The following is a 16,695-nucleotide window of genomic DNA, read 5'->3' as shown; positions in this document are numbered from 1 at the left end:
TTACCAATCATATATTCTTAGACTCGTGACCTTGTTTTTTAAAAAGTGAGTTATTTAAATGTACACAATGCATTGATATCGGGACTCGGGTGGTTTTCCTACACTACCGCATGATAACCTTGAGTGTACGTTAATCACTCACCAAAATAATGAGTAGAACACTCTCCGTTTACCGCCCATGTGCCAGGGACGTAGAGGGGCGCTGTCAGGAGCCCCCCTTCCCCGATTACACTATCGCTTGGGCGCCGCGTACGGCCCCTGGCTCCTTAAACCTAACAGGCACCATCGTGCTCATAGGATAACCCAGAGTGCCAAATAGCACCCTGTTAACAATGATGCAGATTGCCTCATTCGAAAAGTGACACAAATGAACAGGATTTTTTCTTTAACACGTAAAGTAATTATTTGACGTTTTTTCAAACATCTGTGTGACTGAAGCAATAGGTAAGCGTTACTAGTGGTCTATTATTAGATCCTCGATCTCAATTTCTGATTGGATTGTCTAAAAATAGATGATGATTGCATTATTCGCAAAGTGAAGAACATTTTTTTACGGACAAAAAGAAACATCACAGTTAATAATCTAACCCTGCATAATTTTTCTGATTATTAAAATAAAACATATTACATGGCTCCCTACCATGATTGAATTAAGTGGGCGCTTGTAACGCCCCACCTTATCAATTGTCTATCACACTGTTTACACCGAACGTAGTAGCCATAGCGCTCATCGGAAAGACCAGGGCGCCAAATAGCATCCTGCCGGGGGCCGCCCATGCAAAATTAAATCGCGCCCCTACCCCCTCCCCCCTCTCACCCCAGAATCCTTCTCGGGATTATTCATCAACTCCCTATAGTTTTATGGCACTCGGATAAATGTATCGAACCGCAATCGTCTTTTATTTTTATATACCTTATATAGAGAAAAAATTGCACCCGATATTTAAAAGGTTTTTTTTTTCAGAACTCTTCCCCAGAGTGTTGTTATCAACTCCCCAAAGTCTCATGGCTATCGGATGAACGGTGTCAAACCAAAATCGACTTTTATTTTTCTATACCGTACATTAAGAAAAATTGCACCCTCCCGTGGGGCCGCCCTTGCAAAATTTAAAAATGTTTTTAGCGCAGAAGCCTCCCCAGAAATATTCCCAAAGATTAATGGCGATTTTGTGAACGGTGTCACCGCAATTCACTTTTATTATTTTTATATACCGTGGTGTCCCAAGAGTCCCGTGACGCCTCTAACACCAAGGCCGTCGCCGAAGGGTGTTTATTTCACCATCAGCATAAACCAGGGCGTGCTGAGGTAGTGTGTACAAGCTAGCGCCCCAACAACAAGATATGATAGTGGTTTTGGAAAAAAAGAAAACAGATCTATTACAGTAGTGATCTTCTACAGTAGCTAACACACGCTAAGTTGTAGTGTGAAAGAAAGGCAAACGTTCAAACCATATATATATATATATATATATATATATATATATATATATATATATATATATATATATATATATATATATATAATTATATATATATATATATATACATATATATTATGGCACAACATTTTTGTTTGCAGAATGGCCCTTTTTTTTTTAGTTCCGCCACTGATGTTTTTGTCTCTTTGTTGTCGTAACAAGGAAGCGCAAATACGTAAGCTAGCATAATAAAAGACACCATAGAAGCGCACTTCCTTTGTTCGGATTTTCTTAGAAAAGTTAGAAAACGTTCTTTTGCGATGCCTCAGTGGTCTCGCGTGTTAGGCTTGTAGCTGTGCAACTGGTGTGTTGGAATGTCAAAATGTGTGTAAGGCTGGTGTAAGGAGAGGCTTTCGGGGTGGTTTTGATCATACGTGTATATATATATGTTGGCTGGTACCAAATTGTTGATTCTTAAGTAAGCATGTTGGCTGGTACTATATTGTTTATTTTTAAGTAAAATGGTAACTTGGGTGCTTATTAAAGGGGTTTAGGTGACTAGGACTAGTTACAGAAACCCAAGGGGTTAATCTAAGATATTGGGGATGAGCAGGCCGGGGATATCTAAAATTTAATTAAATGTTATTGGCTCACTCTGGTCGTTAAGGGCTGCGAGTTCTATGCAGGTGCATGAGTGACACGTAATGCTGGGAAGACACCCGAGGTGATTTATGTCTAAAGTAGAGTCCGGGCATGCCGCTGGACGTCACGGTTGGATCATGACTCATGATCTGCAGGTGGACGTCAGAAACGATTCCGATGACCTTAGGGACTTATTATCGCCTGGGCCGGATAGTTAGACGCGAGCAGCGTAGAGACCTGTGGTGGTCAGTTGTTAGGTGTGAAACGCGGCGGGAGTGCCGTGTGGCCGTACGTTAGCTCGAGCGGGGTATGACACGATCGTTAGCCCTGAGACAACGGGATGATCTATAGCGGTCAATTATCGGGTGTGCAACGCATGGGTGCATAGTGACCGGTGTTATCTCGAACGTCGAGAGATGGTACGGATCCCAACTCGGGTTCTATAGCTCTAGGGAGATGATAAGGGGGACAAGACTAGCCTATAAATGAGGAAGGGCGGCTATGTTGAGGGCTCTCTCTCTCTCTCACAGACACATAGGCTAGACACCATGGTCTAGGCCTCGGATGGTGGCAGCCTTATGGCTGGCCACTAAGGCTGGATTATTGGCCCAGTCGATGTTTTGTTGCTGTACATATGTGCTTCGTTCCAGATATTTACATGTGTGACCTGATGTTTATACATGTGGCCGATGTTTGTACCAGTGGCCAGATGTTTTATTCCAGTGGCTGGAAATCTTCCTGCCGTGTAGATATGTTCTTCGTCCAGTGGCCATTATCTTTGTGGCCCAATGTTTGTACCAGTGGCCCAATGTTATATTCCAGTGGCTGGAAATCTCCCTGCCGCTTGAGTGTCGAGCTAGATTGTTGTGAGTACTGATGAGTATTCATAGATGAACTTTAACCGTGTTTGATTAGTGGAATCAGAATTAGTGATGATAACATTTACCCGTGTGATTCTGGGATTACATAACAGTGCAAGTAGTAAAGTTAGAACTAGAGACGATGCCTTTTACGTTTTTGATTTTGAGATTACATAGCAGTACAAGTGAAATTAGGACTAGAAAGAATAACTTTGACAAGTGTGATTCTGAGATTACATAAGCAGTGCAAGTATTTAAGTTAGGACTAGAGGATATGACATGTGTGAATTCTGAGTTGTGTAAATGTAGATTTGCTATTCACACTTATATATGTGTTTTCTATAAATTAATGTCAGTTACCACGGTGACTAATTCTGCATTGAAATGTAAGTTTGATTATTTTTGTCTTTTTGACTTGTATTAGAAATTCAAGTGATGTTTTCTTGAATATGAAAGACTGGCCAGGTCTTATTTGTATTGTGTCTTTGCTTTTAACATATAAACATTTGTGACGTCAAACAAAGATAAATAAATGCATATTATGTGTGTTTACTATGTTTTATTTATAGTGTAAAATTAATGTTGTATTGGTGTAAAGTAATTAGTTTTGCTCAGGTCTCTTAGACCCCTTTGTCACCACGCAAAGGTGCACGGATGAGTGAATAAGATCACCTCTTCGGTTTAATCCCCGCCCTAACATTTGGTGTCAGAAGTGGGATTTAAGATATCTATTTCTCGACGAACCCCTAACATTTGGTAGCACGAGTGGGGTCCGTGCTTGAGCAAACTAAATTAAGATTTTTTAAAAATTGGCTTTAAATATGTTGAGTATAATGGTTTACCTCAGCATAATTTTTTATGTTATTGCCTTTTTTATTTTGCATTGTTAACTTTTTGGACGTATAGAATACGTTTTATTTACAGTAATGAACTTTATTATGTGATTGCTTTTACTTTTGTGTGTTTCTAATGAACACATTGTGCTAAGGTGACACTTTTTGTTTAGCACGGACAGAACTATTTTTAGACCATTTTTAAGAAGAATTTAGGTAGCCAGTTGACATGCAACCTTTGTAAGATTTGACGTTGTTAAATTTTTTATTGGCAATTATGGTATTCGTTGAATAGTAAATATTGTGGATGAAACATGCTGTTACGTAATTTTATGACTGGGAAGACTTGGCTGATATTGGTACTGGACGTACATTATCAGGCCTTGTGGTATAAAATTATGTGTGACTGACTGGTATTTATCTTTATTGATGGCCATTTATTTGTAGTCGAAAGGCGTGATTTGTCCATTTTGGTTAACTACCCTTTAAAGATAAGTACGTGTTTAAACCTGGTTTCAGTAGATGTTCATTTTTGAGACATTTCAGTATGCTCATTGATGTTTTTTTGCCTTCAGTGGCCTTTACTGTAAATTAGAGGTATGTGTTGTGTCAGTAGGTGAACAGTAAAGTAGAATGTTTATCCCAATTAGTTGCCATTGTTAAGTTAATTGCGGGGACGCAATCATTTTTGCGGGGGAAGCATGTTGGCTGGTACCAAATTGTTGATTCTTAAGTAAGCATGTTGGCTGGTACTATATTGTTTATTTTTAAGTAAAATGGTAACTTGGGTGCTTATTAAAGGGGTTTAGGTGACTAGGACTAGTTACAGAAACCCAAGGGGTTAATCTAAGATATTGGGGATGAGCAGGCCGGGGATATCTAAAATTTAATTAAATGTTATTGGCTCACTCTGGTCGTTAAGGGCTGCGAGTTCTATGCAGGTGCATGAGTGACACGTAATGCTGGGAAGACACCCGAGGTGATTTATGTCTAAAGTAGAGTCCGGGCATGCCGCTGGACGTCACGGTTGGATCATGACTCATGATCTGCAGGTGGACGTCAGAAACGATTCCGATGACCTTAGGGACTTATTATCGCCTGGGCCGGATAGTTAGACGCGAGCAGCGTAGAGACCTGTGGTGGTCAGTTGTTAGGTGTGAAACGCGGCGGGAGTGCCGTGTGGCCGTACGTTAGCTCGAGCGGGGTATGACACGATCGTTAGCCCTGAGACAACGGGATGATCTATAGCGGTCAATTATCGGGTGTGCAACGCATGGGTGCATAGTGACCGGTGTTATCTCGAACGTCGAGAGATGGTACGGATCCCAACTCGGGTTCTATAGCTCTAGGGAGATGATAAGGGGGACAAGACTAGCCTATAAATGAGGAAGGGCGGCTATGTTGAGGGCTCTCTCTCTCTCTCACAGACACATAGGCTAGACACCATGGTCTAGGCCTCGGATGGTGGCAGCCTTATGGCTGGCCACTAAGGCTGGATTATTGGCCCAGTCGATGTTTTGTTGCTGTACATATGTGCTTCGTTCCAGATATTTACATGTGTGACCTGATGTTTATACATGTGGCCGATGTTTGTACCAGTGGCCAGATGTTTTATTCCAGTGGCTGGAAATCTTCCTGCCGTGTAGATATGTTCTTCGTCCAGTGGCCATTATCTTTGTGGCCCAATGTTTGTACCAGTGGCCCAATGTTATATTCCAGTGGCTGGAAATCTCCCTGCCGCTTGAGTGTCGAGCTAGATTGTTGTGAGTACTGATGAGTATTCATAGATGAACTTTAACCGTGTTTGATTAGTGGAATCAGAATTAGTGATGATAACATTTACCCGTGTGATTCTGGGATTACATAACAGTGCAAGTAGTAAAGTTAGAACTAGAGACGATGCCTTTTACGTTTTTGATTTTGAGATTACATAGCAGTACAAGTGAAATTAGGACTAGAAAGAATAACTTTGACAAGTGTGATTCTGAGATTACATAAGCAGTGCAAGTATTTAAGTTAGGACTAGAGGATATGACATGTGTGAATTCTGAGTTGTGTAAATGTAGATTTGCTATTCACACTTATATATGTGTTTTCTATAAATTAATGTCAGTTACCACGGTGACTAATTCTGCATTGAAATGTAAGTTTGATTATTTTTGTCTTTTTTACTTGTATTAGAAATTCAAGTGATGTTTTCTTGAATATGAAAGACTGGCCAGGTCTTATTTGTATTGTGTCTTTGCTTTTAACATATAAACATTTGTGACGTCAAACAAAGATAAATAAATGCATATTATGTGTGTTTACTATGTTTTATTTATAGTGTAAAATTAATGTTGTATTGGTGTAAAGTAATTAGTTTTGCTCAGGTCTCTTAGACCCCTTTGTCACCACGCAAAGGTGCACGGATGAGTGAATAAGATCACCTCTTCGGTCTCGACGAACCCCTAACATATATATATATATATATATATATATATATATATATATATATATATATATATATATATATATATATATATATATAGGCCTATATATAATGTGTATACCTTCATGTATACTATATTACATTCAAATCAGGGGATCGTATCTTGCTATAGTCTTCTGTAGCCTGGCACATTCTGTGAAATCAAACACAACAATTAAAATTGAAGACATACTACAGCGGGTTATTTACAAATCAATCTCCGATTCCTACTATGACTACTTCCTAGCACATGACTGTCTGCTAACACTATCTAACTGCAACTAACATTTGACTTTTCTCTACACGCTCCCATGACCAACTCAAACACTATGTACATTTTAACTATCTACATACTCCACATGTCAACTGCGTCAGACCTAACACGTCTGACCGCTACACGGTTAATCTCCAACTGCTAACATAAGACGTCTACTGACCAACACTCGTCTAGCGCTACCTATCTCCAACTGCTGACCCACGCTTCAGTGGTCATCTGACCGTCTCACGTGACCGGTCATCTCATGCAGTTCTATTTATCTACCTGACTAAGCTATGCTATGTTTATTCTTTCTTCTGCTTGACCTCTAATCTATTTTTAATGTATAACTTGCGTCGTCACAGCTGGTAGTATTTGCTTATACCAGAGGCGTAGCGATGGGGGGGGGGGGACACATGTCCACGGGCGCCGACCTCAGGTGACGCCAAATGGGTTGGAAAAAGTAATCGAAAGTTTGACGGGGGTGCAAATCGAAAGATTGTCCCTGGCGCTGGGAAGGGTCGCTACGCCTCTGGCTTATACCAACACAAATCTAAGAGTTTTTTTTTTAATTTAAATATTTTTTTTTATTATAAATACTAAAGCCAATATATTGGACGCCTTGCTCTTATGGTAGGGCATAAGTCAGCCAACCCGAAAGTCTCGAGTTGTGAAACCAGCTAAAAAGGGTAGCTGACACATTCAGGTAAAAATAAAGAGGAAACGCTGACGAAACTATCGCTGTGTATGCTAAAGTCATTGAAACAGTTAAACACTACTTTACCTGCTTCATGGATTGTCTGGTTAAAAAAAAATACTTTACTCTCTAAGTTCCTATAGTTCTACAAAGTTTTCTGTAAAATCGAATAGCAAAATCTAAAACCAAATGGTAAACAAGATATTCTGTTAATAATCAACAACCTATGCCATTTGTGGCATGTTGAGCGTGACAGTACTGCACAGTCAAGATGATAGTAACATTAAAAGCTACTAATTTATAAAACGTTTTGAGACGGGGATCGATGCGTGTGAAGGTATTTGTGTTGCTACGTGTAGGTGATGTGTTAAGTTTAGAGTGTAGGTAATTTGTTAACTTTAGCGTGTAGGTGATGTGTTAAGTTTAGCGAGTAGTTAATGTGTTAAGTTTAGCGTGTATGCGATGTGTTAAGTTTAGCGTGTAAGTGATGTGTTTAGTTTAGCGTGTAGGTAATGTGTTAAGAATAGGGTGTACATGTTTAGATAAAAATGAGTTTAGATGATGTTTTAACAAGAACATGTATGTGGTGTGTTAAGTTTAGAGTGTAGGTGGTGTGTTAAGTTTAGAGTGTAGGCGGTGGGGTGTGTTATGAAAAGCGTGTACGTGATCTGTTAAAGGTAGCGTGTAGGTGATGAATTATAAAATCGTGTACTTGATGTTCTAAGTGTAGCGTGTAGGTGATGATTTAAATAGCGTGCAGGTGATGATTTTTATTGCGTGTAGAATATGTGTTAAAAGTAGCGTGTTGTCATTTATAAAGATTCGTGTTAAACGCCCCAGTGATCTTGAGTGTTAGGCTGGCAGCTGTGCAACATGTGTGTTGGAATGTCAAAATGTTCTGTCGATTAGCCAATCAAATGTGTAAGGCTGGTGTAAATAAAGACTTTTGGGGTGGTTTTGATTATATAGTTAGAGTGTAGCTGATTGGATACCGGTACCGTGAGAGTGATGCGTTAAAATAGAGTGTAGGTAATGTGCTAAGAGTAGCCTGTAAGTGATGTGTTAAAACACATAAAATAGTGTGCTAACTTAAGTGTGGGAGTGTAGTAAATTTTAAAATTTGAAGGTATAACTAAATCACAACTACGGTAACACTTCAGCTATTCAAACTGATTATATTTCTGAATTTTGTAAAAAGGTAACCTTCATACATGTTTTGTCTTTTAAGCATACACATAAATGTATCTGCATTAAATTGATTTAAAAAAGTGAAAAAGTTTCCTTTTCAAACCTGACGGTCTATGGGGCAAGTGAAGTAGAGTTCACTTGTTTCTGTGACCTCGGCATATGAAGAGATAGTGTGGTCAGCACTATGCCCAGCCGCATTTACTTTCCCTTAAGTAAGTTAGGGGTACCCATCAGAGTTGATAGCGTTTTATAATATTTTAGTTTTAAATTTAGTTAATATATTACCAATTATTCAGGCCGAAAAATAAATAACAATAATATTTTTGTTTAATGGATAGCTTTTAACAATGTGTATATTGCAAACCATATAAGACATTTCCAAAATGTATTACAAAGTAATATTTATTAGATACTTATATAATTAACCTTTAATATAACCCAAATGTGGAGATATCTGCGAGAGACAAAATAATAAGTAATGAAAGCGAATATTTTGTAGCTGTAATATTCTGATTACTGCAAGTATCAATTTTCAATTTTAAACTGAAATCAATATTAACATTTAATTCAGTTCACAAATAAAGCAGAGACATAAATACAGTATAACTTATAATGATCACAATATTGACATGCTATTAAATAAGGAAAATTGAGTTACAGATAAAAAAAATCTACTTATGTAGTTGTTGTGATATCCATAAATACAACACATTGATCCCAGTGGGTTACGATTTTTTTGTGAATTTATACATGCGTTTACGAAAATGAAATTTATTGTCAGTTTATAAAGTGCGCTCAACCTACGCTGCAATAGCGTGATCGTTTGGTAGACCATACACCTCACACAGATGTATGATGCCATTTTCACGCTCTTGAGTAAGGGGAACGATACTGTTCCTGCACAATTCTTATCTGTATCTGCCTTAAGTAAAATACATTTTAGGTTGCTGTAGCATATTCTTCCTTTATATGCCGATATGAAAATATTATTGTACTCAAGTATTAATGAGTTTACAATGCGTCCTACGCCGAGGTATAATTAAACGGAACAAAATAAAATCGAGTATTACAACAAAGATTTATCTTTGCCTTCTTTTCTTCACGGAGCCAAAGGATGTAAAATAAAGTGATTCACGGTATTTGCAAAAATAATTTATATACATAGTAATAGAGTATACAATTTTGTAAATTAAAAACGAAATGAACCCAGCAATGTAATTTATTTGTAAAGAAATAAATTAAATTATCGAATATTCTGGAACGCATTTCTTGGCCTTGTTTTCTTCACGGAGCAAAAGGAAAAATAAAAAAAGGCGATTCACCCAATTTGAAAGAAAATGAAAATACATTCAATAAGAGAATATATTCTGGTAAATTACAAAACATAACACAGCACTGTAATGTATTTGTAAATAAATAAATAAAAATATCCCCTATTATTGCAAAACATTGTTGTTGTCTTATTGACTTCACGGAGCCAAAGAAAAAATAAATAAGGTGATTCACTCGATTTGCAAAATTAATTTAAATACATATAAATAATACTATACATTGTGGTAAATTTTAAAAAAAAACAGCACACGTTATTGTAATTTATTTGTAAAGAAATAAATCAATATATGGAGTATTATGGCAAATTATTTCTTGGCCTTATTTTCTACACGAGCCAAAATAAAAAATAAAATGTCGATTCACCAATTTGCAAAAAATAATTAAAATACATAAACAAAAGTTTACATTCATGTAAATTAAAAAAAAACAGAACACATCACTGTAATTTATTTAGTTTTCCTTACTTTCTAAATGGAAACACATTTCTTTTAAATAAATGCAATTTATTTTAATATAACATTGAACAATGTTTTAGATTATATCACTATCTGAAACGTTTAATATCAAGCCATATCAGATACAAATTCAAAGGTATTACTGTTACATTCTTTCAACGTCACTTACATCTGAAAGCATAAAGAAATAACTTTCAGCTAGTTTTATAATGAAGCAAATAATTATTAGCATTCTAGTAGTTTGTTTTCATTGATACTTTACATTAATTGCAATTTACGTTCTTAGCATATCTCTATATCTGTGCTATTTTTTAATTTTTACCGCGTATTTAACTACATACGTAACAAAAGTTGAGGTTGTTGGGTAAATTAACTTATAGTATATTTAATTTATTTTTATAAAACATAATTGTTATGAATTCATGATTTGATGTCGTTGATGACTGCAGTGAGAGGTTAAAGAGTTGTGTGGTGATTCAGACACATCAACAGTGGATTACTTAATTGTTACAGAAAACACCAACACAATCTTAACTCAGCAACTTTAATGTAATTAATGGTGAAACTAAACACTACATCATAGTCTTAGTATGGTCTAAAGAAGAGGAAAAACGTGTTCATCAATAGCGGCCGGCGTTAGGGACCAGCCCTAACACACTTGACAAAACAAAACACGTCTACATCCTTACGAGGCTAATGTTCAACTAACCTAATTCAATCACCCGCCCCCAGCTTCACCCTAATGTAACCCAACCTCTGCCTGACCCCAGCAGTCTCACGAGGGGCGGGGTGTCTAACTTGTGTATGCATTAACTCTTTATGACTGGTACAACTAAAAGCTATTCAGACTTGTATCTAGTGAGGGGGAAGTACAGTCAAACACACTTAGGACTATTTCTAATACAACTATTATAATCTATCTAACCTATACACAACATAACAGCATGCACAAAACCTATAATTAACTTTAAAACTATATTTTACCCCAGTTCCTTACCCTATGCTAATCCCATTTTTAACATTTCCCTTCTCGTTTGACAAGCTGACAAAGCCAGCGAGGCTCACACTCTACATACATTTTGATTCATCAACAACTAATACAATAAAATAGTGGAAAATAGCATAGGTAGAAAAAATACACTTCACAACGTTCCAGGACGATCAGGTGTTTCCACAAGAGAGTGACAGTGTACAGTGTTGTAGTATAAACAGTGAAGATCAAACAATTAATAATAAATGGTACTAAGTAATATTAATATTATCCCTATGCAGTATTATATAGGCCGTATCTAGTATTAATCTCTAAGGTATTGTTTCATTGCATTTTTTAATATAGTAACTCATTTCCGTAGTATATCTATCCTTAACTGTACGGCAATATGTATCTAACGACACATATTATTATTGGTTGTACACCCGTATAATTTCAGCATGATAGGGTTACGTAGTCTTCAATAGATCATAAGCTACAACTTATATCTACTATATATACTTCTCACAATGGTAAAACTAAGTAATATAGCCATAATTATAATTAGTTTCTCTACAAAATACAAAAACTCATTGAGATTCCAAAAACAAAAAAAACAAAAAAAAAACCTAATAGAAAAGGTATACTCTGCAACACATCATCGAGATACCATCATAAAAAACCATCATCGTCCTATCAAGCGGTAATATCAACCGGCATAAGCTTATCTCCAATTGAACTACCAGATTAACAAAACACAAAAATTCTACAAAAAAAAAATAACTTTAAGCTACAGTGTTCATTTATCTTACAATTAAGAACATAAATCCTCTGCATACAATTATCTGAAAGTAGAACTAGTTTCTGATGTATTGGTATTATTAAAATTTCACAATTCTTGTCTGTGGAATCTAAAAAGTGAAATTTTGTGATTTTTTAAGCAGGTCATTGAAGGCGGGCCTAAATAAATGTAAAAGTTATGATTATCTTGTAAAATGCCCTTACTTTATGATTCTTACTTAGGTAAGCTAACTTCTAACAAATGCAGTTAATAATCCCAACTATAGAAAGAAATACTTAACCGGCATTTAAACTTGGGCATCTGACACACAGAAGAGTAATAACGCTTGATATTATAACTAGAACATATTAGAGCTTATAATTTATGAATCTAAATTCGTCGGCTTGGATATCTGGACATTCGGTGGGATGACATCGACACTTCATTTTAACATCATGGGTGTAAGAGTACTTCATATCATCAGGGGTGTAGGGATACTTTACATCATCAAGGATTGAGGGATACTTCACATTATCCGGGGTGTAAGGATAGTTAATATTATAACAGTTCAGATATACTTTAAACAACGACGATTTAGTCACTCGAACTTGTCACTGTAGACTTACTTCAATGCTGAACATGGTTAGTAAATTCTTCTATTCTGATACGTCATCACTGGCAGTGGAGTTATGTAGTCAAAAGAAGTGAAAGTCCTAATTTATGTACAAATTGTATCTCAGAAATATCTGCACAAAACTTGAAAATAAGCTAATAGTTACTTTTCTGTCTTACGGATTTTGAATACAACAGTTCCAACATATGTAGATCTACGTAAAACTTGACAACAACGAGTTTGACGATATACAGAGACAACTTGTGACAGGGTCGTGATGTTATAATATTGCTATACAATAACAGATCTGCATCCTTTGAAAATCATACATGTTACAAAATTCACAATACATTTTGAGAAAGTTCTTTTTCGCTGTTCTGACGTATTTTATAACAAGAGTTATGTTCGCCGCTATATCCGATTATGTAATAACTGGTCGCTTTTTAAGTATCTCGAAGTTTTAGTTTCACCATCCATAAAATTAAAGTTGCTGAGTTGAGATTGTGTTGGTGTCTCCTTTAACAATAGAGTAATATACTGCTGATGTATCTAAAACACCACAAAACTGTTTAACCTCTCACTGCAGTCATCAACGACATCAAATCATGTACCAACTATACTGATGACTACATAACAATAATGCTATAAAGTTTCTAAATATGCCACCAAAAATTAAAAAAACCCACCCACACCAATAAACACCAACAATTCACAACAATTAAATCAAACTATTTCCTAAAAGAATTGTGTTTACTTTCTCGTATACGAAGTATAGAGAAAGTATTGTAATCGTGCTAAAAAAATCGAGATTTTTTAAAATCTCGACGTTTTACACCTCCCAGAGTCGGAAAAACATAGTTTTGCAATCTTGTCCGTATGTCTGTGTGTGTGTGTCTGTGTGTCTGTGAACACGATAACTTGAGTAAGCTACCGTTACAACTAGGTTCATGAAATTTCATAAATAAGTATTAAATCAAATGTATTGATTTGTATCAACTTTTCAGCGATTTCCGATAACCGGAGTGGAACTTTTTGTACTTTCAACTTTTGAAAAGCCTATAACTTGAGTAATTTTTCAGACAGATACATGAAATTTTACATTTAAGTAAAAAAATCTAATTCTCTGCCTTCTTTCAATTTTTGGGTAATTTACGTTGACCGAAAGATGCAATTTACGCTATTTCTGATTTCTCAAAAAGGCACGTGAATTTATTAAGTATTAATATAATTCCGCACTACTATGCACATTTTGATTGGCGTTTGCTAGGTACGCAATTCTTGTTTCTACAAGATTATATTCTATTTTATAAAGTTTATATCCCGAGTTGCCATCCCCCGTAGTGTAATATAAGAATATTCGAGAAAGTTTAGGGGAGATCACTCCCCTTTTTATTTCGATACAATTTTTCCTTTTTGACTTTTTTTTTACTTTATTTCCTAGCAGAAGCTGTGACATTTTTCCTGTGACATTTTTCCGTTCACCGAAAATTTGCCTGGGGGTGGGGTTACCATATTTCATATAGCAATTAAAGGATGACCGTAGGCTATAGAATCCGAAATATTTGGGTTAAATAGCTAAAAGGTGTTAGTACCAAAATAAAAAAGATATAAATTTATATGAGCATATTGTCACTTTTATCGAAAACATGTGTACCTTGTGTTCTACAAATTAGAGACATCAAATCCGATCAAATTAAAAAATAATATCACCCCATCAACTACCTGTTATAAACGGGTCCTCCCTCAATAAACTTCTTGCTGATGGCCTTTTTTCTGCCTCAGTTTCAAATGTCTTTGATAAAAATTCTTCAAGGTAGTATGACGCTGATTCGGGTAGTTCATACTTTGGTTTCTGCAGGGTCGCACGTTTAAATAGCACTCTAGCTGACGTTGTTACTGAGTTTGGTGGTGATCCAGTGATCATCTCTACAACAGTACAGCCCACACTCCTATGTCATAAAATGTTCTGTTATCACATAATATGTACGCAGTTTGAGAACTAAATCCACTTATATGTCTGACTTTGTTTCAGACATGTTAAAATTAAGTGCGTCGTTCAGTTTTAAAGTAAGAGACATAATAAAAACGTATTTTTAAACGCTGACACTGTTTAATCAAATAATAAACTCTTACGAAATGTCTAAACTCGATAAGTTCTTAAAAATTCTACCCTCAGGGCAGTCAATCATTTCTGGAGCCATATATCGAGTTGTGCCCCTTTCTGCCTCAATGCCTTCATCTTCATTGAGAATAGATGAGAGACCAAAGTCTGTTAATTTAATATGTGAGTCGTCCACCATCAATATATTATTACCTGTTGGAATAATTTTTGAAATCAATAACTAATATAATGCTTTATTACCTTAATTATTATGAGCATCTTTAAAGAAAAAAAAATCATAAGAATGTAATTGTATTTATCAAAAGTAAATTAAGGATTAAAAATCAATCTTTACCTTTGATATCCAAATGTAGAATATTTTGTTTATGTAGATATTTGACACCTTCAAGAATTTGTTTAGCTATTTTTCTAGTGTGAGCTTCATCAAGTCTTTGCCGATTTTTAATAAACGTAGACAAGGTTCCCTAGTTAATTAGGATTAAATAGCATAGTTAAAACCAGAATAAGAAAGTGCGACTCCTAATCGCTATAAGAAATTAACACATCAGATAAATGTATTACATTTTTTTAAACACCGTAATAAGTTGAGGATATTTGTATCATACAAAATGAACTTTGTTTTATTGACATCTGTATAGTTTTAATTTAATAGCTAGAGCTTCCTCTATCGAAATGATGTACCATCAAAGAATAGCAGGTTGGGTCCAACGAGCTTTGAAAGTAAATGTATGATTTCTGAATACAAACATATACCAAAGTACGTACATTTACTTAAAATCAGATAATCATTGTCCTAATCTATTATTTCTTTAATTTTTATTAATAGTTTTGTCTGGTAACTTGATGAAACGTAATCAAAATAATTGCTGTTAATATAACAAAATAATAAAGATCCATTACGTATAATTTAATTCAGTGCATTTAAAGAATTTTGTTCGCTCTTCGTATAATAGTTATTTTACCTTCTTCATGTACTCTAGAAATAAAAGCATTTCATTTTCTTTGTTCGTATACCCATGGAATTGAACTATCCTTTCATGAGTAAGCTTTATTAGTATGGACGCTTCAGCTTGAAAGCTTTCCTGATAAATTAAAAAATACATAAACAAAACTTTTACAGTAAGCATTTAAATGCTTGTAAAACTTAAAAGTAAAACTAGTTTGCTTTGCTTGTTTTTCATAACAATGTATCGAATAGTTGCTCAATATAAGTTAAGTGTTGGTTTTAAAAAGACGTGTTAAATTGTCATGTTTAAAGTAATAGGAAATTTGCAGTTGATAATGTTTTTAACCATTATATTGGTATATTTGGATATTTTATGTTTTACAATAAAAACTGATTATTATTATATATTTAAAAAATTGCTTAAATATAAAGGAGAAATACAATTGAACGAAATTCAAATTTTAATGTACCAACAACTTTTTTTTAATGAATGGAGAATCCAGTGTTTTCTTTGCAACAAACTTTTCATCGGATGGATTTTCTGTATCGATGACGAGATGGACGCTGCAGAAACCACCTCGTGCTAGGGAACCTTCGCTAATCTCGTACGACTTGGGAAACTCGTCAGAATAACATTTTTCTGTAGTTGAAAAAAGGTTTTAATAAACCACACATACAAAATGATTGAATCTACAACATATTTAAAAATAGTTACTATCTAAAATATTAGATTCAATGTCGTTTGATTAAACAAAATGAATATTTATTGAAATTCATTTAGCATATTGTTGCACATGATGTGCAACATATATGCTAAATAAATTGAGTTGCAAGATTCTATAAGCGATTTATTCTTTACTTTATGAATGATTTTTAGTACGTAATAACAAAAGTAACTGACTTCAACATTGTGAAATTACTAATATGGATACTTTACCTAGCTTACTAAAAACTGATAATTTTAAATACAAGATTTCGTTTTGAACTTACAATAATTTACCTAATATAGACGGGAAATATCCTGTTGTTCGGTAAATTCTCCACAAAATTGACCTTGCAACATCAGCAATATTCTTATCATTGATTTTTAAAAAATCTACTATTTTTTTATA

At 35.1% G+C, this 16,695-nt stretch overlaps 1 protein-coding gene and 1 long non-coding RNA gene across 2 annotated transcripts; both read right to left on the bottom strand.

Moving 5' to 3' along the window:
- Window positions 1–10,055: 10,055 nt before the first annotated feature.
- Window positions 10,056–14,743, bottom strand: LOC131927932 (uncharacterized). The gene is made up of 3 exons (XM_059283808.1): window positions 14,649–14,743; window positions 14,238–14,464; window positions 10,056–10,322 (listed from the first exon to the last, which is right to left on the bottom strand). Exons 1-3 carry the CDS (start codon window positions 14,714–14,716, stop codon window positions 10,297–10,299), a joined length of 321 nt encoding a protein of 106 aa, XP_059139791.1. The 5' UTR covers window positions 14,717–14,743; the 3' UTR covers window positions 10,056–10,296.
- A 265-nt stretch (window positions 14,744–15,008) lies between these two features.
- LOC131927921 (uncharacterized) lies at window positions 15,009–16,176 on the bottom strand. The gene is made up of 3 exons (XR_009383717.1): window positions 16,054–16,176; window positions 15,600–15,719; window positions 15,009–15,101 (listed from the first exon to the last, which is right to left on the bottom strand). It is a non-coding gene; the product is annotated as an uncharacterized LOC131927921 (long non-coding RNA).
- Between the last annotated feature and the right edge of the window lie 519 nt (window positions 16,177–16,695).

The sequence above is a fragment of the Physella acuta genome, unplaced genomic scaffold (assembly GCF_028476545.2).
Source record: "Physella acuta isolate Inbredline_101_S28 unplaced genomic scaffold, ASM2847654v3 ptg001447l, whole genome shotgun sequence".
NCBI lineage: Eukaryota > Metazoa > Mollusca > Gastropoda > Physidae > Physella > Physella acuta.
Note: the sequence above shows the minus strand (reverse complement) of the source record. Positions and strands in the feature narration are given on the sequence as shown.